Here is a 23,948-nt window from a genome sequence, read left to right on the forward strand (position 1 = left end):
GCAAGTTTCACTGATTTACTGGTCGTTAGCGTTTTCTGCAGTCAGGAATTTAATAACGCTGAATTTTTATAAAGACACAACAAGTAGTTCTAGCCTTCAAAATTGATGTACTGTGTCTAGTAATGATGTTAAGTCAACCTAAATTTGCTGATGATATTAACAAATGTAAAGCTAATGAAGGTGCCACATTTGCACAAATGTTTTTTAATTTTAAGAACGCATTCAACAAAGGGAAGGGGCAAACCTAATTCTTTTAATACAAACTTGGTTGAGTGCCCAATTGCCTCATTCAAAACTGTGTGTGTGGGGAGGCTGAGGAGTTTAGAAAAGTCCGAGTAACCACACATCCAGGTTACTGGAGAGTTAAAAAGCTAATGCAACTGTGTTACATCCGGATAAAAAACATTATTCAAAAGCAATTCAAATACCGAAAAAGATTTCAAATTGAATAGTTTATTAACATGGTAGTCGTCTTTGTAACATGTGCACACACACTCGCACACTCTGAATGATCTGCCTGGAAAAAAGATGTCTTAATATATATGCAGGGGGAAATTAAACATTAAAAATCCTTTAGATTTTCATAATTATAGGCAATTATGTCCACATCACTTACAAAGCTATTGCCGAATCTTTCCAAGGAAGCAGAATTTGGGAGAAAGAAAAAATTCTTTTTGGGAAAATTCAACAGTGGCATAGCAGAGCTCTCAATATGAGAAAGCTGACATAATGTGGACCTTTGCTGTGAAATTTGTCTTTGCAAAATATGGGGAGAAGTTTATCAATGGGCAGAAAATAAGAAGGCGGTGTGAAGTAGGCTTTTGCAGAGTCGATTTTCCTCACAGTATTGTGCGGGGGTCATTGAGAAAAATGCTTAGTCCTTCTCTGGAACCAGTTTCAGAACTTTTCCAATTGCAATGGTCTTACCTAAACCAAGGAGACAAACAGGAGAGTTACAGATACCGTGAAAAGAACGTGCGGGTCTCTAAGAGCATGAAAACTTCCCCCAAAAATACAGGCCATCCAGAGTATTAGCCATAACACAGAGAATAAACTGCTGTATTGTAGAATGAAAGCACCAGTGTGATTTAAAAGCACAATAAAATCTTAAATATAGTAAAACTGCTGTTCTCACAGCAAAGAATGCAACGTGGGTTCTGGAAAGCCTGCTCCACAGTCGTCTAAGGAGGAGGCAAGGCAGAATCGATCCACCAGAACTGTTTACTGCTTTTGAAGATGATTTATTTTAAACACGCCCCACAAGTCTACGCGTTTCACCAAGGTGAACGGGAGCTAAAGCCCAACATACAACCCCCCGATCTTTTCTAACTTTAGATGGAGACCCCATGGTGGTATGGCATCCATACCGTAGGTGGACATTCCAGGATGCATTAAGAAAACAGTGCTGGTAGTTTTTTTAAATTAAACCTTTTGTTTCACAGTGCATGTTCCTGTACATTACTCCTCTAAAATAAACCACACTGTTACTAGCAAGAACTCTGCACAGTGACTACAATTTGCTTAGATTTCCTGTTCTGTTGTTACCCAGACAGCGATTTCCACTAGACACCAGCGTTTCAATAGCTCACTGCCGCACACCGTCTCCTATTCCAAATACCCTGTTTTGCAGCCATTAGTAACTGTTGACCAAGCGGCCTTACCCTCATCTCTTAAGGTAAAGCGACCCATCTGAGGGAAATCTTTGAACGTCTCAAGGCAGATAGTTCCTGCTGTCCTTAAACGGGCAATGCATACTTGATCTTGTTTCACAAAGCGGGGCCGTGTCTTACTCTTTTCTCCTGTTTTTTTGTCTACCAAGCAGATTAAGGCCTGTATAAGAAAACATTAATAGCTGTGAGTGCTAAAATAACGGTTATTTTTTCTTTACGAACAAAACTGAAGTGGTCTAAGAAATAAAATACTTTGAAATAAGAACTCCACCTTCTAAGACTTGCTGCGTAGCAGTCAGTCACGACTTACCACACTTTCAGCAGGCCTATGCTAACCGTTACAGCCCGGACCAGAGGTCCCATGCCCCGCTGGAACTTCGTTGCATCAGTGGCTCTACAGATGTACGGCATGACAGAACTCAGGATTGTCTCTATTCACATCACGACTCAAACGGACACTTACTGTTATCTCAACTTCTTCGATACAGGTGTGGATGTGCAGCACAGCATTATAACCTGGGCAGATAATGGATTTGTGCTCAATTATCACTATCTGTAAAACAATAAAAAAAATCAGTGTGTTTTTCCTCATTTCAATTATAAGAGAGCAGAGAATAACCAAATACAACTACACATTTTAGAGTTCTGAACAATGCACACACATTTTTGTGAAAGAAACAGAATTTAAGCTACTAAGTTGTTTATAATATGAAGTATAAAACTGAAGAATTGGCTTGACAATCTTGCTTTCACGATTATAAGTGTCTAGAACTTCATGAGAAGTTAATACTCAAATATTTTTAAAATGCAAATTAATGATCTCAGAGTGTTAGGTGTATGTGTTACTGTCAGTTTAGAGATACGATGGTGAATAAGCAATCTGAACTGAAAATTCAAACTACTGCAGTTAGATTTGGTGAAAGACAAGCAAAATATTTGAATGCTTTTTACTCATCTGTACAGCAATTAAAAGCTAGTTACTCTACCTGGGCATCAAATGTGCGTCCAGAATGACACAGGTTGTTGGGATCACAGAGAATGAATCCTGGAAGGATCTCTTCCTCCTCAATTCCCTTCAGTCTGATCTTCAGATTTTCACCTGGGGCTACTGAATCAGTTTCTACATCGTCAGAAAGGATTCCAAGAACTTCCACATTGTGCTTAAAGAAAGCAAAAAGGCAGTTTTCTATTGTGACTATTTTAGTCTGGTACAAAATCATTTTAATACAACAGGATTTCAATAAACAGTTACAGTTTAAATTCATTATATCCTGTTCTGAATGCTGAGGAAGTAAGCTACACACAACCCCCAGAACCATCACCCATGTAAAACATGAAAGCTTAGTTGTCTTCAGCTGAGCCATAGAAAATTCTCTGATTTCAAGTAATAAGTATCTGTGAGAACCATGTAGGTTCTTTTTTAGGGTAGTAACATGTTTTTAATATCTAAGCCTTACCATACCTTGTTTGGCATCATCACGAGCTGTTGTCCTTTGCAAATAGAGCCTGACTCCAGCTTCCCCAGGACCACAGTGCCCATATCCTTCACAAAAAGAAACCGTTACATGACAACTGAAAACAGTTTTCTAAAAAGCCTGCTCTATTTATGATTTAACTTCAAGTACGATCACTTAACTCAATGAAGTTATTTAGCACTGCTATACTTAATGGTTTAGAAATTGTTCTCATGAAAGATTACAGATTTTAAGTCTTATATAATGCCAAAATTATTTACTTCCCCTCCCCGCTTCTATTCTGCGGCTAGAAATGTAGACATAGCCAAGGAAAAAAAAAAAAGATACCCTCTAAACCCACAGTAAATAGCCCACTTACTGCTTTCTGAAAACAGCCCATTTATACTTTCAATCCTATTATTTTAATTTGTACCTTATATTTATCCACAATTGGCAGCCTGATTGGTCCGTCAACTGAACGGTTGAAGTTTGGCAAATTATCCAGGTATGGAATAAATGGTAATCCACTAAAAGAGCAGAAAGCGTTTGTTTCAATTTTGTGAGCACCCTTCTATTTAAAAATCATTCCGAATGGATAACTGCAATCCAACAAAAGGAATGACTTCCATTCTGTCCTCGTTAAGAGCAGAGACCTCCAAGACAGTTAAATCTATCCTAACATCCCATCATTAGTGTCCACCCCAGCTAACAGGTGAACACCCAGGAAGCGCATGTAGTTTTTAAGTTACATTACAGGCATATTTTAAACAAATTAATTATTCCTTTGCGAGTCTTGCTTAGACATGTAATGTGTTTTGGAAATACAAACCCATAAGCTAGGTCAAAACATGATTTTCATTAACACGTTCTAACTGCCTCGAACAAAGCTGGAAGATGACATGCAGGGAGAGGCACGACTTGTCACTAATTATACACAGCTTCAAGCACACTGTTCACATCAGTTACTCGTTCTATTTGTCAACTGCAGCATCGCTGGAAAATTTAAGGGCTAGTATGGCACTCAAACTCAAAGCCAAAGCATACTGCTAATACCATTACAGAGTCTGCTAACTTTAAGTCTTCTGCAGTTAGCAAATGCTTCTATTTGGCTCAGCGCGTGGCTGTGTTCTTGTGTCCCGACCGTACTTCCTCAAGCACTTCAGACCACAGCAACAATGTACCGTGCTGTCCTCCTTCCTAGCTTCACCCTAGCATTTACTTCATTGAAACACAGCAAACATCCATGTTGTTCAATTTAAGATACGTACATATACCAAGGACAGAATTCTGACTGTTCTTTAAGGTTTGCTCCAGTCAGTCCTGAGCAGGGCATGAAATGAATATCCTTTTTGGGATTGAAGCCAACTTTCTTCAAAAATGGCACCAGTTTCTCTTTACATTCCTCATATCTATTAGAATGAGAAGGAGATCGAGATAAGTTTCAATTACTCCAGCACGACATAATACTATGCTTTAAATGTCCATGGGGTTTGGTGTTTTTAAATTTCCATCAGTTAAACTATTCTGTGAGCAGCAAACCTAATAAAGCTTAGCAGCCTATGTGCATCTTCTCCCATCCTGCAGCACAGCTTGGTATTGTCTATGCCGCACAAAGCACACGAGTTTTCCCCATAATCCTCAGTCCTGGGCTGGGTAGGCAGCAGCAGATGCTCTATCTGCTTTTAAGCGAAAGATCTGGGCCTAGACTGCAAGACAGAGCGAGCAGACAGCTACTGAGGTCCCGCTGCAGGCTTTCCCTTAGTGCTGGCTTGCTCTCCTCCAGTCTCCTCCATAGTTTCCCAAGACTCAATGCTATTTGTTTCTGTCACACCTCTGCCCCTCAGTTTCAGCTGAATTCAGCAGTGTCAGAAGGTTGGGGCATGCCCAATTCTCTTAGCAAACCAGGCTGATGTGCTAAGGTCGCACAGTCCCTCATAGCTTTCCACAAAGACTTTCACCATTCTTGACAGCACAGCAAGTTTGCTGACAACTCTTCTTCTTATGCTGTAGGAGAAAACTGCATCCCATGATCACCCAAGTATCTCCAGGGAAGGAATAAGTTACACTTTTTAGCTTCCAGCTTAAAGGGGTGAGAAGACAGATGTCACAGAAGCCGTATAAAGACCTAACTTTTTTTACACTCGGGAAAATTAAAACCCTTTAGTAATGTTTCAGCCTTGACACAGAAAATAATAACTTAATATTAAATAACTAACAAAAAGGATTATGTATTGACTTTCTAGTTGTTTTTACCTGGCCTGTATCATTGCAAGATTCTGTCCCTCCCCCCTTCTCAGACTGTAATCATGAACCACTTAATGTACTATTTGCTTATTCAATTCAGCTTATAGAAGAACAACTCCAAATGATACAGGTGGACACGTAAGGTGAACAGACAACACTGTTCTCACCAAATCCAAGCCAGGAGTTTAGCAGGAACATGGCCAAGCAATCAAGAATCTGGCAAACTGAACTACTGAAGACAGAGTAGTTCCCTTTGGGTTCAGTATAAAGATTCCAAGTTCACAATCAAACAACATTAGAAAGCATGGATTTGTGAGGTATGGCTGCATGGACCCAAACGGCCAAAAGTGAAGGTTTTACAGCAGTGTAGGACTTCAGGCTTAGCTGAGAGGCACTGTCCTGGCACTGTGCTTCTGGTTCTCCTGAAATTTTGATAACCTCTGGGTTTAGTCTACCGGTCTACCATTCTTTCAGCAAAAATGGGATGGAAAAAAAATTTTCCTTAGGAACTATTTTATTGCAGTATCTCTTAATGAAGATTAATTTTTTTAAAGTATTAAACTCACCTTTCATTACTCCAGTTTACAGTTGGATCATCCATTTTATTAATAAGAACTATTAAATGTTTTACGCCTGCTGTTTTTGCTAACATGGCATGTTCTCTTGTTTGTCCACCTTTCTCAAATCCAGTTTCAAACTCTCCTTTTCGTGCAGAAATAACCTAATTAAAAACACACATTTTAATAAAAGTGCTACAATTCTGTCAACAGAAGAATCGACAATGGGTAATACTGCCTTATTCAAAAATAACTTTGGCTAGTCAAAACTGGTAAAAGCTTTCAAAAACACACTGGTATAGCCTCAATATTACCCCCCGGGTTCTGCACTGACATATGTAAAAACCACATGACACCTGAGGACAATTTTCTGAAGCCATTAACTCACTCCAAAACCCACTCAACTTGGTAGACCTAAGATTTGAAAAATTTGCCCACTGTAACTAAGCAAAAGAGTAAACAAGCAAACAAAACATAGAAATCAGAAGCTTAATTCCACAATATAGCCGAAGTGAAATAGTCTGGTTTGTCCTTACCAGCACAGCCAGATCAGCCTGAGAAGCCCCACCGATCATATTTGGAACAAAACTCTTGTGTCCAGGAGCATCTAGAATAGTGAAGTGTTTCTTCTCAGTTTCAAAATAGGCACGACCCACTTCTACTGTTTTACCTTTGTCTCGTTCTTCTTGGTTTGTGTCTAAGGCCCATGAAAGGTACCTAAAAAACCAAACAAAAACCAACCTGAATATTGCAGTTTTGCATTCATTTTTAATAAACTTATATATGATGATTTGCTCATCATGTCTTTTTTCTGCTCAAATATTCTAACCACCTCAGCATTACTGAGCTTAAGCATTTCTAAGACCAACAGTGACTTTTTATTGGATGTTTTGTGTATATGCACCTAGTGAGCTGGAGTGCCCAGTGCTAGCTCTCCCTCACCTACCTAGAAGGATGCAATTCTAAACCATGGTTTTCAATTACTAAGTTCCGCAGGTATGATCTAACCTCAAACACTTCAAGCTTTGCCTCAGTTTGGAAAAACACCTCTGGATCAAATACAAAACAATTCCTCTTTCTCAGCACAATTAACTAAAAAATTAGTTCTGATTTGCACATATTCATATTATGGGAACTATCATTATTAGTTCTCATTTATTTGCACATATTAAACAGAAGTTGGCTATGAAATAGCACGACCTTTATTCACCCTATCTTTGATCCTCTGATCATATCAACCGTTGTCCCCTCCTAATTATGTTTTATCCCACTGGCCATTGACAAGCTAATCAGATTTAAGTTAGACAGAAATTTCAAGAAGAGATTATTTAGCTCCTTCAGGTTTTGTGAAAATTGGTGAATAGAAAGGAGAGAAAAAAATTAATACTCTTGCTGAGGAGAAAAGTAGTAGTAACTCCACTGAACTGGCTTAACATACCAGTATTTTTCACCGTTACAGCAGCTTATAAAGACCTTTAGCTTATCTTTTGTCTGGACTGGGTAACGCCTGAAGAGACACTGCTAACTCAGCTGCCCAGCGATCAGGGAGGGCGGGAGGGAGCGTCAGGGGCTGTGGAACACAAAGATGTCCGTTCCAGCTCCAGAGGTTCCCCAGTCAGAGAAAGCACTCAACGTTGGGAGCTAGGGCTATATAATCACGCTCTTCCCGAGGCAGGAGCTATTTGTCACTGATTGAGGTCAAGACAGCATGCTAGAAGGCTTTTGGTGTGTACCAGCGTGGTGCTCCTCTGTGCTAACCTTCGCCACGGCCTGCATTTCTGAAGGTTTCAGCCAAAGGCCAGGTTTTACTCAGCTAGCGAGAGTCAAGCAGGAATCTCTGTGTGGTACCTGGATGGGAAGTCTGCTTTGCATATAGGGTTTTTTGGGGGAGAGATGCATTTTGGACTGGTACGTCAGCTCTGCGATACAGTACAGAATTTTCTGAATTGCAAGTAAAACTGCTCAAATTTGAAGGCTCTCAACATATGAAGTGAGCCAACAAGACCTTTGAGAATGATACAGAGGTACATCATACTTTCTGTTGTCTATCATGATGTATTTTAAAGAATAAAAACAACACTCAAGGAGGCGCTTCCTGCAACTCACTAAAAGAGGAAAACTGTTTTTCAAGCTTGAGGAAGGTCCCAAAAAATGTATTACTATGGTGAAGGGAGATGATGCTTACTTGATAAAAAGAACGTATGTTGCCCTTTCTACCTGCCTCTTGTGCACATAACACAATTAGTTCAGGTCAATGCCCACCCCTTAGCACTCCATCGCTGCTCTACCCCTTAAGGAAGTGTTTAGCTGCTTCTTTTCCAGAGCCCTTTGAACCCCTATTTTCCTCCACCACAGCTTCCAAAAGGAAAATCAATTTTCTAGGAGTTGTTTGAAGGAGAAAGCAGGCTGCTATATGTGCTGTATATACACACACACACGAATCCAAAACCCAACCAAAAGACAACAAAACCCAACACTAACAAGAGACCTGCAAAAAATCCACACAACATCAGCATGTTTTTGCCTGGAGGAAACTTTAGAGCTGCAGACCCCATCTTTATGCATATAAAAATGAGAGATAAGGCGACAACCAAAACTATTCACTCGCTCTTCTCCTCACATCTGCCTGACTGACAGCTGTGATCGCCGTCCCTGAGACATCTCTCTGCTGGTTACAGGTGAAAGCCTGACAGCCAGAATGACCCCAAGAGCTGCCCCAGAAAATGTCTGCCGGGCATTCCTTTTTCACCAGACAAGAGGTTTACCAAAGCATCGGGATGTAAAGCACTGATCTAAAACCCAAAACCAACCCCCCCCCCCCCCCAAACCTCACCTGTGTGAATTGCACTGTTTCGTATAGTTTTAGTTACAGAAGCACTGGAGGAAAACAAGATACTCCTCCCCCCACCTCAAAACCCCTTCCAGCAGGCAGCCAGTGCTACAGGGACAGAGACTCAGAAACAGTTTCCCTTTTTCGTCACTGAGCAAAGAAAAGCAGTTATCTTCAGCAAATTCATACCATGTTTCTCTGTTTTTTTCTTTAGCTTCTCTTTCGTATTTTTCAAGTGTTCTTTTGTCAACCATTCCTGTCAAATACCTAAGAAGGGAAAGAGTGCAATTTTACATAAGCAGAAACATAGTTCCGCATCATTAAATACTTACACAATCCCTACAGATTATTTTGAAAAACTTGAACAGCCTGATGTGAGCAGCAGTGGAATTTTTTCGCCACAAAAAGCCATGCCATTATCTGATATGTAAAGGTACACCAGTACCGCTTTAGCAGAAGTATAAGGAATGTCTTTTTTTAAACCTAATTGTAAAATGTTCTGCAGAGGCAAACTTTGAAAAGGGACTATATCTGTTAAGTCCATCTCTGAGACTAATCCAATGTTTCAAAAGTAAGTAAAAATTGTGATGAGAGAATTTTTCACACACACCTTCCCCCCCACCCCAATTTCTGAAGTCTAAAGAAAAATATTTTCTGTTTCATTCTTTTTAGATAGAACAAGGAAACTGATATTTTGAGAGATCTTTCAGTTATGAAAAGAGGTGAGCAGTGTACAGTTTTATTATATGAAAATTTTCATATTTTCCCCCGCAGCTATTTCTACCTGATCTTCTAGTAACAGTAATCTACTTCATTTGTAAGGAAAATTAATGCTAACAGTAAATAAAGACTTGATGACAAAGGTGGTACCAGCACCCATTTTTTTTCCTCCCTTACAACAAAGGGATATTCTGCAAAAAAAGACCACTACAAGCTTTGGGAACACACCACACTGGCAAGGTATTAAGAGTAGGTATCTCCTTGTACGAGGAGAATACACAAGCACATCAGATAATAAAATGCTAATTTGCTCTAGTATGAGCTACTAGGTTAAATGTAGCATGACAATTCCAACATTCCAGTTTGGTCGAAACAAAACAAGATGAAAATGCCAAGACAAAGACCTCCCACTTTTGCTGAGAATATTATTTTAAAATCATAAAAATACTCTGCATCAGCAGGATAGCATTTATTTCTTCATGTACTACCTTCCATTTCTGTTTTTTTACAGACCATAAGATCTAGCTGCATTTATTTACTTTTGTCTCATGCAAATATTGCAGTCTCTAGAAACTGTTTCTAAAATGGGCTTCTAAGATTAAGTATTATAGTTTCATGTTTGGAAATCAAATTATGCCTGACAATGTTAGCACCAGGAAATAAGGATATTAATTTTCTTTTTAATCTCATGAAAAGGACAAATTTTAACAAAGGGTATAAAGCAGTTTCAAATAGCATTTTAAAACTACAAAAAAACCCCTCAGTCATGTTATAAGAAAGGGATTCAGTTTTTTTTAATTTAATAATGTGTGCTTTTGCATAGTTGTTGCCATTAAGGAATTGAAAATCCTATAGCCATAAGATTAGATCAACTGAAATTAAGAAATTCCAAAGACAGTAAGTAACTACATTGACAGGAAGAGTAACATTTTATTATAAAAATATTAATTTTTGCCGATTAAAGCCATTAAAAAAACCCCACTCGTTTTACTTCATGCATTTTGAATTCACAAGAACAGCAAATCTAAAAATTTTGTTTCCTTACATTATTTGTCCTCCAATAGTTGACTTGCCAGCATCTAAAATAAAAAAAAAATAAAATTAATAATTTAAAAGAAAATCCTAGAAAAAGAAGAAAACAATTAAGAACAAGGTCATCTAATTTATTTCCAAAGATACATTTTTTTAATTGCAACCTAAGTTTTTGAAGCATCTCTCAGCTTCCCTTGTTTCCATAGTAATTCATCATCAATTCAATTAAACCAAATTTTGAAAATTCCGGTTTCATACATACAAACTTGGCATTATCCATTACAAAACCCCCAACAACAGCGATCCAGCAGAAGTGTGGGTTAAGAGCGTGGGAAGCCCTTGCAGAATCCCTTTCCCCCTTGTCCCTCTCCAATACTGGGACCTACCCCTGCGCACCGCCTCTTTACTGTGCGTGACTCCGTTCTGAATTTACCTGAGGAATAAGTTACAGTAGTTCTAAGGTGATAAGAGACTATACAAATGACAATACAGAGTTGACTGTAAAACTCACGATTCAGTAATTCTTCTGTACTTTTGACACCACTTAAGATTTTTCTGAAGCTTGCTGAAACTAATCAATTGGACATTTTGCTATAAGTGCTTCTTTTAACCCTGAATTACATTCACCTACTGTTTATAGCTCTACAATTTTTAATATTTTGAATAATTATTTTTTAATTTGGTAACAATTAATAAGAATCCTCCAAAAATATTTAAAACTGCTTTCCAGTTTTGCTCTTTGGATCACACAGATACATCTGTGCTCACTAGACCAGGTACTTGAGAAGTCACCAACACAAAGGCTGTTGCACCCAAGAGATGGCAGGCACTCTGTCCTTGGCACTCTGCCCCGCAAGACCTGCTTTAACTTTTGTAATTTTTCCAGAGCAGCTTCATTAGAATAAATGCTCCTCTTAACCTCAAGACGTGGTGAATACACACATCGCTACACAGAGCAGGATTAATTTCTAATCCTCTAAATTCTAGATAATACACAAGATCCAATTACTTCACATTCACTTAAAACTTACCTACGTGCCCAATGAATACTACATTTACATGCTCTTTTTTAGGGGCACCTGGCGGTGCTACAACAGATTTCGGTTTTGGTATTTCCTCCTCCTCTTCCATCATTTCCTGAGCGCTTTCTTCGGAAGGCCCCACATCCCCTGCGGGACCCCCTCCTAGCTCTGCTTCACTTGTTTCTTCTTTGTGGTCCCATGACTCTTCCGGGGACATTTCTGTCTCTCCATTTTCCACTAAAAATTAAGCAGTTAGATATATTCAAATAAGTAATGAAATTAAAAGCAGTGACTACTAGAAAAGGCTCTTCCCCAGGATGCAGTCAAAAGACTTCAACTACCCAGTCTGGTAACGTCCTCCTTTATAAAAATGGGCACCTGCTGCTTGTTTCCAAAATGATTATTACTGGGAACTTTGGAACTAGCTTGTGTGCCGACATCAGAAAACTGTGATTCACAGGGATGAAGAGGCTTCTGTTTTAACAAGGCAACAGTTTTATAAGGAAAAAACAAATCTGAAGATCCACTCAGACCACCGTGCTGGTCTGAACCCAGACAGACAGATGCTACCATATGTTTAGAAAGGAAAGGGAAGGGCTAGTGGTTTAAGTTCTCTAAAAGCCATACAAATACAAGGAGAAAGATACAATTTCCATGTTCTGATTGCTCATATCACTGATCACTTTAACGTTTTTTGTTAATCACCATTTCACACACTAATGGGACTACTTTGTAATATGAAATTATTTTTTAATAAAGCACCAATGCTTTTTCAGCATCCAAGTAATCCAATTGCACCTGTCAATGCATACTAGTGTTCAATTACCTCTTTCCTCATCTAAGTATAAAGACACAACAAAAATTAGAAGGGACCAAAAATGCAAAGGCTCAGTAAGGTATTCTTCAATTTTGTTTGCAATGATTCAGCGCTATAGTAGTATTTTATAGTACTATTGTAGTGAAATGGAACAATTCTCATCTTACCAACAGATTCTGAAATTTCCATGTTAACAGCAGCATTTGAACCTGGGGGAAAAAACCCAAGCAAACAAAAAGGAATCATTAAGGACACATATTTATCATGACAGTACCTAGAACAAAGAAAACCAGAGTGACTAAATTAATAAAAGGATAGTTCAGATGTTCAGGCACTTGCCAATGCTATTTAATACACAGATTCAATTTTAAAAATCCTGCTTCATGCAAGCTTTATGACCTTCAATAAAGCACTTGGTCTTTATGTGCCTTGCTCGACTGGCTATAAAATTGTAAATAACCACAGACAACCACACTGCCTTACAACAGTAGTATGAGGATAAAGAGAACGAAGATTGGAAAAGGTTCACAGATTTTTAGAAAGGAGATTCTTTGCAATAATTTTTTGAAAATAATTTTTAATGGAGCTGCATTGTGTACCATCAGAAGATGAATACAAGTAACAAATTACCTTCACAAGAGGCTGTCTGCTCCTCTGGAGGAGTCTCTACAGGTCCACCTGCAGAGAAAAAAAAAGTTTCACTTAAAATACACTGATGTAACCAATTTCCACACTTTAGCATAAAAGACCAACTCCCAACTTTATTGCGAGAAGCATATTTAAGAAAAAACATCTCCCCCCTCCACGGAACTAGTACTAAATATAGCCTCCAAGCACAAATACTTGTAAAGAACACTGCCTAAGCGTTGTGAAAACAATACACCAGCCCTAAAACCCGTTCATTCCCCCCCCCGCCGCCATGGAAAGACACACTTAAAGCAAGTTTTAAAGGAAGCATTTTTTGTATACATCCTTTTTATGCAAGCTAGCTATTTTAAGTGTTTGTTAGTATCTAACTGGTGTTTAATAAACATCAAACCAGTTTCACTGCATGCCAAGAAATAATGTGTGTGCGGTGTCACAACTGTACAGAAAGGTTCTGCCAGCTTCAGCTTATAGGCATACCTACAACACTATTGCACCTCAATTTACATAAGCATCGAGTAGAAAATTGAAACAAGCCATTAAGAATAAATTCTTAAGATCTTCTGTAGTTATTAGGTTCAATAGATGATAAACTAATTCACACACCTGGTAAGTTTGCCAGCCTTCTTGAACACCATAATACAGCCCCATTACTCGGAGGGCAATCTCACCAGTCATGTGCACATCAAAGCCACAAGCATACTTTTTGGACAGATCACTCAACCTTCTCATGCTAAACCTTATGCTGAGATATAACTTATGCCTTCTCATGCTAAACCTTATGCCACTAAACTCTTATGCTGAGATATAACTAATAATCAAACCTGCTAAGAGTGATCCATTCCAATTAACAATTACACCACTTGACGTTTCAAGACGTTACTCCATGTGATCAAGAAGCCTTCTATAATTATCCCTAAAACCTTAACCTATTTAGTTTTCTCTTGGTATAAATTCAACCTCATAATTCTTTGAAACAAGTTCATAATCTTATTTTTTTCAGCCACATACCAAATTTGTACCCTCTATTTAGCCATACTCCAGCTCTCCTTCAATCCCCTTATAAAACCACCGATCATCTAGCACTACTTGCTCTATACGCATGATGGGACCTGAAGATGGAACAAATCCCCCCAGAAGAACAAAAACGTGCAGAGAAGGACCTGCTTCTAAGCCTCTTGGCTTTGGCACTGTAGACTGCCACAAACTGAAGCAGTGCTGCAGAAGAAGTGCCCTGGAAGAGGGCTGGAGGGCCAAGCCGGCAGGTCACGGCACACACACCTGGCACACAACGGAGGGGCACAGCAAGTCAGCCCGTTTATGAGCATGGTAAGCAGGTGGCACAGAACCTAGATCTGAACCTAAAGCCTCTGGTTTGTAACACATCAGAAGATTGTTGGCTATTTTACACATCTATGACTGGGAATCATAAATATTTTCATTACAAGATCACTTCAACAAGCTTTTGATTTCACTCCAGAAGTTTGTCCGTAATGAAAAATGTATTAAATGACAGCATTTATGCACTTGCCTTGAAACAGAAGCCCTACAAGTGGTTGAAGAGTTATTTAATTCCTTAGAAATACATTGTCAATCAACAGCATCCATCGTAAACAGTTTTTACTCTCTGGTCTGTAATACAGCAGGCATACGGACAGGGAAAAAAAGTTTCTTCAGAAATAGCAGAGAGAAGGTAGGAAATTGTTAACCTAAAAAGGTCCATCAGTTAAGTTTTGTAGGGGTCTAGGAGACAAGAGAATCAACAAGACAGTTTGTGTACGTATCCAAAACAGTACTAATGCCTCACAATCAAGGGGCAACAGATACTCCGCTATGACCACAGCCACTTCTTCAATTCTGGTTGCTTTGGTACACAAGTGGCAGACGTGCTTTGGAAGAGGACACCGAATTACACGAAGCATACACTGCTCATTCAATGCAGAAAAGGAATACAAACTACTCTCTAAAAACATTCATTGTAAAGAAACCAAGTATAAAATAAAAAAAATCTTAATTTAAAAAAAAATAGGCTTTAAGTGATAAACAACCCCTCAGTAATTGTTTACTTCTTATAAACAATTTCATGCACTGGTACATCACAAACAAATATACCAGAGAAAAGTCTGACCTTAAAGGGTCCAATTTATCATTTGCTCTGCATGGAAACAAGCAGATTCCCTGAAGTACGCCTTTAAGGCAATCACCCGAAAAGAAGGATGCAGTCCTACTGCTTCTCAGACCCTTGGGACACCGCATTTTGCTCTTTGCCACCTCTCCTCCTGTGCCAGCCCTACTGCACCTGTAGTTACTGAAGCTCCACAAAGGCAGCTGCCCCGACCAAAGACTGAACCAGGCAGGAACCCAGCAGGTTTTGGGTAAATCAGCACCCTGAAGCAAGGTATCAGCTGGGTGGAAGAGCACCACTGCTAGTGCCATGGCAGAGGACAGAAAGGCAATCTCAACATTCAAGGAAAACCACTTCACCTTTCAGTGTCAGTTCTGGAACAGCAAGGAATCTTTGGAGCACATGAAAAGGAGATACAATTCTGAATCCAGTTGAGACAGACTTACCACCTAGGACTTGATACTGGATTAGGACATGAGAAAAAGTCCAAAATCCACACTGTCCCTGTGGCAAAATATTTGGACAGATCCAGTGACCTGAAGCAACCTTGCTTATTTTACCCATGAGATAAAGACTGTCATCCTAACAAAATACCTTTAAAGATGAGGGAATCTGAGAAAGGTTCTAAGTAGTGTTTGTAACTTACTCTGATCTCTCCAAAACATTGAAGTAGATACACAGTGTTTTCTGGAAGTCAGGAAAGCAACTAACAACATTCATGGTTAACATAGTTTACTATTATTGTAAAAATATCACATACAGCAAATTAAACACAAATTAGACAAATCTGTAAGTTCAAGTTCAACTTGAAAATTCTAGATCCTCATCTGTGAAAATCGTTCAGATAGGAATCTTGTCATGAGAGGGACTCAAAATGTAGTTTGTATGAAATCTGGTTTTAAGGTCAGAACATGTCTTAAATGATGCCAAATCTTTAAGTAACACTTCAAGTTCTTGGATTTACATGCAATAAAAACAATTAGATTTTACACAGCATTCTCCATAGTCCACCTCTCCTCAAACCATAAGTCAAGAACTGCTGCTGCAACCTTATTCACTGCATTACACGAGGTGAGGGGTTTACCTTTACAGCCCTAGGACTTTTTTGGAATATCTTTGTTGCCAACACCAAAGGCAAAAATGGATACACATGCTGCATTTATCTGCTGGCAGACCATCAGACAGGACATTATATAATTCAGTCTCTTGTCTGAATAAGGTAAAAATTACTTTTTTTTTAAAATATGAAATTCACTGGAGAACTATGCATGCTCCCAAGAGAGTCCAAAATTGCACAACTTTTAAAACATGGTGATTGGTCGCTAAAATACAGGTAATGTCCTAAAGAATTACAGCAAGAATCCTCTCTGCCGTGTGAATGAAATCGGCATTCTACTACAGCTGATGAGTTGCGCATTACATCAAGTTTTGTACTTGCACTTATTTTTGTTGTACAATAACCAAAACTGCCCAGGTAGAACGAATTAAAAGTTACCACTCAACCTCTGAAAAGATTATTTTAAAACAGTATAAGCTAGGAACTTCACAGTGTTAACAGTTTAGAATGCTCATACAGAAACAATAGAAAATAGCTTTACAATTAAATTTATATTAGAATGAAACAAGATTTTCACATGTAGAACAGGAGTAGCTGGTAAACTGGGAATCAATAGAAGAACTGCAGTTAAAGTCAAACTCGAGTGCTAAGCAGTAATGACAACTTCCACCTTTACATAAACTGCAGTATCCCCAGATGCACAGAACAAGCGGAGGATGTCCCCACAAAAGCAGACCTGCTCGGTGCTGAACGGGTAGCTCCTGGGTGGCAGGTGCCTGAGCCAACGCAGACGCCTGCGCAGGCTGCAGGAAAGGCTGCCAGGTGTTGCCACGTGTGGCAGCGCTCCCAGCCTGCTCCGCTGCTGGGGTGGTAAGAATCCAGGCAGGGCTAGGACCTGGCACCTGAGGGCTAAGGACACGGTTTGCACAAGACGGGAGGCAGATTCAGTGTCTTACCTACAAGCTACAACACTCAGATGGGCTGTACACCCACTTTGCTGCTGCTCCGCCAATACAGGCATCCAAGTTCCTTCACAGGAATTCCTAGAAGGCTGAAGAGCAAAGAGATGCATGGGACCCACCGTAGGAGTCCCATCGCCTCCTCGTACATGTGATGCGAATACCCGAGTTCAGTACATATTTACACAACAGTCTATAGACTCAACAGTTTTCATTAATTACATAACAGATGTTTGCTCCCCCCTTTTATTTTTTTGAAAAGAAAGCATAAAGGGAATTATGCCAGAGTAAAAAAATAAAGGTCCGAGTCAAACTCGGAGCATGAGAATCAGAATTAAAAAAAGACAAAAACAAGAGAATCTTAGCTAACAAACCCCCCCCACAAAAATTACTTTAAGCACAAATAAGTGCTACAGCTAAACAAAGTATTTCATATTCAGTATTTTAAAATATACAGAAAAGGTTTTCAGGAGTTCACTGTAATTAGGGCAGTTGTTTTCAAAGTTAACCTACACCCAAAATGATTTTCTTCTTGAGTCTGCCCTGCTTCACAGCCTATGCCCTAGCTTCACCAGTGGGCAGAAGGAGATGTATGCTCAGTTTTTCAAATGCACCAACGTAAGAGCAGCTTTAATAGTTTTAACATGACTTTGTAAACCTCAAAAAAACCAGCACTTGCTTTGTATTCATAGGATTTTACTACATGTGAACTTAGTAAAAGACCCACCTTTTTCCTTTCCCAGTGAGGACACACCTTAAGTTTATCTTATCTAAAAGCGACATGCTTCTTCACAACTGAGTCTAAGAAAGCTTATGGGGATTTTCAAGGAATATAATGAAAACCCCTCTTCTTTAAGGCCAAATATTTGTGCTCAGTTGATTTCTTGACTGTCTCAAAAATCAAGTTATCAAGCTCTGTATTAGAAGAGTTAAGGATTCCACTCTCTAACAAAGATAACTCATAACCCAGCAGGAATAGAAACTAACACCAAAAAACCCCCCAAAACCCCAAACTTAAGCACCCCATGGATTTTTGAGCAGGTTAAGCTCAAGATCTTAACATTTACACATAAAAGAGTAAAATTTACACATAAATTCTTAGTCTGTTCTGGAGAATATATTTTTAATACTGTATCACCTGTCCTAAACTAACCCTTGTACTGAAATTTAATCAATGTCATTTTCATATAGACCTCTTCAAAACAGTCACAAATTTCACTGATTAAATTTTGACTGCTTTATTCCTTCAAAATAAAAAAAACAAAATAAAACCTTCTTTCTATCTTAGCTTCACACAATCAGCTGCTGCTCTTGCTTGCGTGTCTCATAGCAAAACAGGAGAGAAATCCCAAAATTCTGAAAGTGGAATTGTAAAACGAGATCGCTAATAGAACTCAAGAATTATCCCAAATTATTTTTGCATTCATTTTGATAGAGCAATCAACTTTTAAGAAAACCTTATGCTTTTGAACACGTTAAATCCATAGTCCAACCCAGGGTGCTAACACATGGCCAGCAGCCTGCAGGCAGACCCCAGGACAGTTCATCTAGTCCCAGCAGCTCTGTCTTTTATTGGAGTCACGCAGAGGCCACAAGCATGATGAATTATTCTAACAGGAGCAACACAATCCTGGCTGCCTTCCTGGGGACAGTTCAGATGTAGACAAAGGACATCTGTGTAATACATTGGCACCTTGACTGCATCACACAGGTATATTATATCTGATCATCTGGCAAGTCAGTGCCAAGACATACAGCCTTTCTCAGCACTGACCATTTTAAAAGAGGTTATGCAGCTCGCTTGTCTAGAGAAGCTGATACAGAACAACACTGCTCTAGATAGTCAAGTGATGACTCAAATCAAGATTCCTTTGATAACAAGCATTTATACTATATACTGGCACTCACAATAGAACCTGGATCTGCTGTCACGTCAGTTCAAGTATTAACAGTAGCATTACCAACACCCTACTTGTAACAAAGTCATCAGCATATGGCTAGTCCAATGTTGATACGAGTAAACCATGCAATCCTTTAATATGATAGCTTCATGAATGGTGGACTACTAGTTTTAGACAAACGAGACTTCATTAGCAAGTTCACATGCTAAGTGAAGTCTCTTGAGGACTGAATTGAAGAGTCCTAAAATACAGTCTACAGAGAATTGTGTAAAACAAGAGATGACCAGTTTTGGGGAACATGATAATACAGATAACTCCTCATCCTACTCTGGAAATTATAGGCTTCAGAACTGAAGCAAGGAAAACCAGACAGACAGATGCTATATTCATTTACAGCATTTGAAGGGTGAGGATGTCCAGCTGCTTGAACGTAACTATTTCAAGAGTGACTACTGCAGGCGAGTGAGGATATTCAGGGAGTGAAGCAATCTGAAGGGCACTGAATCTTAAGTCAGATGCAAGTTATCTAAACTGTAGCCATTAACAAATGTGTTCAGAAATTTATTTGAAGTGGTGAAGAGAGCTAGTAAGTGAAGTAGTACTAACACCACCAAAAGGATAAATCCTCTCTTGGCTTACACTAGCTGCTGTGTGTCACACACTTCTTGTTGTTCTTACTTTTGTATTAATGACACTTTTTTCTTACTACAACTACTGCATACTTCTCAAATCATTGAACAATTCAGGTTGGAAGGGACCCCAGGAAGTTATCTAGTTCAGTCTCCTGCTCCAAGCAAAGTCAACAGTGAACACTTAAAAATTACTTCTAAAGAGAAGAAAAACTAACATAAAATATAGTAAAGCCCATACAAAGAAGCTGTGATCAATTTTACAAAGAATCCTGTGAATATTCAAGAACTATGACAAAAATTTAACCCCAAGAACGCAGGTTGATGCTGCATTTTGAGGAACTGTTCACTTCTCATACCTGAGATCCAACCAAAACTTATATAATAGAAATCTTACTAATCTCGAGGTGGGGGGGGGGCTAGATGTGGTGTTAACTATTCCCTTACACCTCTGAACCATGCCTTGATGTAGAAACAAACAAAAAGCCACCCAAATGCAATTACATCTTATATACACTTACAAAATTAATAAACCGTAGTACAAAAATAAGTCATACATACTACAGAACAGTGAAGCTGCAAGGTGCAGTTGTGATTAAGAACGTTTAGAGGCCCTGACACAATCTACTGTCATTTTATTGGCTATCACATCTTGCCTTAATTTAGTTGAGCTTGCTACTCCAGCAACTGCTATCTACAGTAAGTTTCCCTAGAAGAGCAACTAATTCGTGACATACCCGACATGCTCACTGGAAGGAACTGCGCTACAGTGATGTCTGTTGCAGACAAAAATCCAAGAAGTCCCTATTTCACATTTCTGATAGAATCCAACAAAGAGAGATTTCACACAAATAAGTTTGACTTGCATACAATTTGATAAATGCAAGACCTTGCAGCTGCAATATTTGGAACATATTAGTTTTAATCTAATCCTTAGGTTCAAAAATTTAAATAAGATGCTTTTTGCATATAATAAAATGATAATTTAATTCCAAACTAATTCTGAAACTATCTGCGAGCAAAAATTATATTAATGATAAGCAATGGGCAGATATTGTCCCTAATATATAATTTGCATCCAAAAGAAAGGACACATAAACCAGAAACTTTAGAGTAAACTACTTGGAATGCAGGTGTCCAGAGTTTCCCAACTTCAGAAAGTTAACATCTTGTTCCCTAAATGGCTTCTGTGAGCAGTATTTCAGTGCTCTAAGTGAATTTTATACAATATATATAAGGAATTTTATACAAATTACTAGAAACATGAAGATAGTGTGCATAAAAGGAAACACTATTACACACTACAGCCACACAACGGAGAGCAGTTCTGTGGAATTTTTCTGTATGTCCTGCTGCTACTACACATTCATCTTGACCTACAACATCCTTTGAATTACTAAGGAATTATGACTTCAACAAAACCTCACCAAGAGCAAGTTCCAAGAAAAGCGTTACTAGAACTTAACTTTAGGCCCTTGAGTTCTCAAACTGATACCCAGCTTTTTAGATTGTTTCTAAGAATCAAGATTCACATAGATTCTTCCCTCTACAAACCAGCATTTGCACAGACCTCAATACAGATGATAAATAGAAATATTTTTTCCCTCACAAGGTAATGTAGAATGAGTGCCACGAACACCTAATTCCCTATGGGAGCAGAAGCAAACTGGGCTGCTGAGAAGCAAGCTATTCAGCACCATTGTCTAATCACATGTTGTTCTGACTTATTTCCAGAGCAGCTCCACCTAGTTCTTCCAGCCAGGAAAGTAGTTGTCACCTTAACGAACATCTGCAAGGACAAGACTGTCAATTACTTCCTGTAACCGAGTACATCAGACCTGGAAAAGTATGTAACAAGTATAGTATTCCAGTTAAGAAAGAAATTTTTTTTTTTTAAATTGCAATTTCTGTCTGCTTAATCTTAGGGATATACCAGGTAATTATAGAAACTCAAAATCCTAAACCATCAAGAAGATATAGAAGCAAGGTGAGCTCAAACTAGGTAGATTACAGCACTATGTAGTAGTGAGGAAATGGGAAATGTAGTTTAAATCCTACAAAAAAAAAAAAAGAAAAAAAAAGGAAGCCTTAGAAGAAACCTTACAAAAGTAGCCAGAAAGAAAAAACAAAGTCATTTCATAATATTCTAAACCCCAAGAAAGTTTTCAGTCACAGTATTGATTACATAGTTAAAAGACTTAAAGTCAGGTTGCAATGGCTGAAAAACACTAGAATGAATTCTGATGATTATTCAAAGATGCATCACATGTTCAGCACAGCCTCAAGCTATCTACTCTATCTTTACACCTGTAAACCTTAACATATACATTTATTCTAAATGGAATCCAAGAGTCTGCCCAGGACTTCTTGCAAGTATATTTGAATGCATTTACATATTGCCTGCCCGCATACCGCATAAGCTATAACTTCTGATAAAAATCAAGAGTGCTGAATAGCTGTGGAGAACACATAATCTAACATTTGCTCTAAAAAAAAAAAAGGGGGGGGTTAATATCCTGTTATGAAAATTTTAAAGCTTCATATATGAAAGTTACAGATTTTAGCTGTTAACATCTGATAACTTTAGATACTAGGGACAGTAAGACTAATTAATATATAAATCAGAACACCATAAACAGTAAACCACAATCAACAGGAAATCATGATAAACAACGTAACAAGTAGTTGCTTTAGTGAAATTAAATTACTAGAATCAATATCTGAAATAGTAGCTCGTTTCATATTGTACCAATAGGGACATAGAGAACAATAGAAAAAATAGGAAAGCGTTAAACTATCACACTTGATCAGGTCTCAAACTCCTTAGCTGCAGGAGCGACATTAAAACACTACCACAAAGTTAACTAGCACGTCTGATGTTTGGAAAGACCTTCAGTTTGGAGCTGGAAATTAAAAAGCAGCTCTCCTTTGATTTCCCCTATGCAAAGCAAATCTCCTATAAACACTGGTTGCGTACACAAAGTTCCTCTGAAATTAAAAGCAGGGTAAATTCCAAGTTATTCCATTGACTGAGGCCAGCTGGACAAGGCTCCCTTCCCTACTAATCACTACCAGCGCTATAGGAGAAAAAGTAACTACTTGATACAGCCTTCCAGAAGACACCGACGATACACCTGAACGGCGGGAGGCTGACGCAGAGCTGTTCTCCCCAGCCACACGAAATTTACTGCCACCAGACAACTTCTCCAGCGCTTTAGGAAGCGGCGCCGCGCGGTTTCCCGTGGCCCAGGCACCGCGGGGCCGCGCACGGCCGGACCCCGCCGCCTACACTGCTGCGCCCGGAGCCCCGCCGCGGCCTGCGGACCCCCGAACTCCGCATCAGACGCCACAGCCGGCTCCTCCGCACTGCCCGCGGCTCCGCTGCCTTACGCCCCTTCTCCCCGAAGCCCCCCTCCTGCGCAAGGCTCCCCCCTCGGCCGTACCCCCGCCCCTCGCTGACGAGACCCTCCTGCCGGGAGGGCCCAAGGCCCCAACGCCCAGGCCGGCTCGCTCCCCCGCCCCCGGGCCCCCCCCCCTCCAGCGCTGCCGCCCTGGCGCCCCGCCCGCCCCCCGCCAGCCTGACCCACCCGGCCCCCGGGCTGCCGGCCACCTCCCAGCCCGGCCCGGCCCGGCCGCCCTCCCGAGGCCCTCCGCGCCGCGCTCCAGCCCCGCGTGGCCCTTCCCCGCCTGCCCGCGGGGGCCCGACACCCCTCGCCCCGGGCCCCTCCACCGCGCGGCCCCGCGCCCTTCCAACATGGCCCCCATCCCTCCGCCCTCGGCGCCCACCCGCCGGCGCAGCCTCGTCCCGGCGCGGCAGTTACCGTGGGGCGGCGGCAGGCCGGGCGGGGGCGAGGGTGGCGGCAGGCCGGGCGCCGGGCCCCCCCGCAGGAAGGACGGCACGAACTCGGCGGCGTGGACGTTGGGCACGAAGGGTTTGGCGTTGACGTTCAGCTGCCGGCTGAAGGCCGCCCCGAGGAGCTCCTGCTGGGCCTCGGCCTCCGCGGCCGGCGGGGCGGACCCCGGGCCAGCTCCGCTGCCCGGCTCGATGTCCGCCTGATCCCAGCAGTCGGGAGCCGAGTCGCTGCTGCTCCCGCTGCCGCTCCCGTTCGCCTCCATTTTGTGGCTGCCCCACAAGCCTCTGCGGCCCCGAAGCGTCTCCCAGCGTCCGGGGTAAGGGGGAAGCCGGCAGCGGCACCGACTCAGCACTCGCTCCGGCGATTCCGCGTGTACTCCGCCGCCCCGACGCGAGCGCAGTGTGGCCTCCCGCAGCCCCCGTACCCCCTCCC

The 23,948-nt window shown here is 40.5% G+C and overlaps 1 protein-coding gene across 1 annotated transcript; it reads right to left on the reverse strand.

Annotated features, from left to right (window-relative positions):
- Positions 1 to 437: 437 nt before the first annotated feature.
- GSPT1 (G1 to S phase transition 1) lies at positions 438 to 23,933 on the reverse strand. The gene is made up of 15 exons (XM_075767367.1): positions 23,484 to 23,933; positions 12,977 to 13,024; positions 12,514 to 12,555; positions 11,539 to 11,766; positions 10,521 to 10,554; positions 8,945 to 9,022; positions 6,462 to 6,642; positions 5,935 to 6,089; positions 4,393 to 4,533; positions 3,558 to 3,651; positions 3,133 to 3,213; positions 2,657 to 2,830; positions 2,134 to 2,223; positions 1,662 to 1,830; positions 438 to 927 (listed from the first exon to the last, which is right to left on the reverse strand). The coding sequence occupies exons 1-15, from the start codon at positions 23,776 to 23,778 to the stop codon at positions 875 to 877; spliced, it is 1,863 nt and encodes a 620-aa protein (XP_075623482.1). The 5' UTR covers positions 23,779 to 23,933; the 3' UTR covers positions 438 to 874.
- Between the last annotated feature and the right edge of the window lie 15 nt (positions 23,934 to 23,948).

Source organism: Balearica regulorum, chromosome 15 (assembly GCF_011004875.1).
Source record: "Balearica regulorum gibbericeps isolate bBalReg1 chromosome 15, bBalReg1.pri, whole genome shotgun sequence".
NCBI classification, from domain to species: Eukaryota; Metazoa; Chordata; class Aves; order Gruiformes; family Gruidae; genus Balearica; species Balearica regulorum.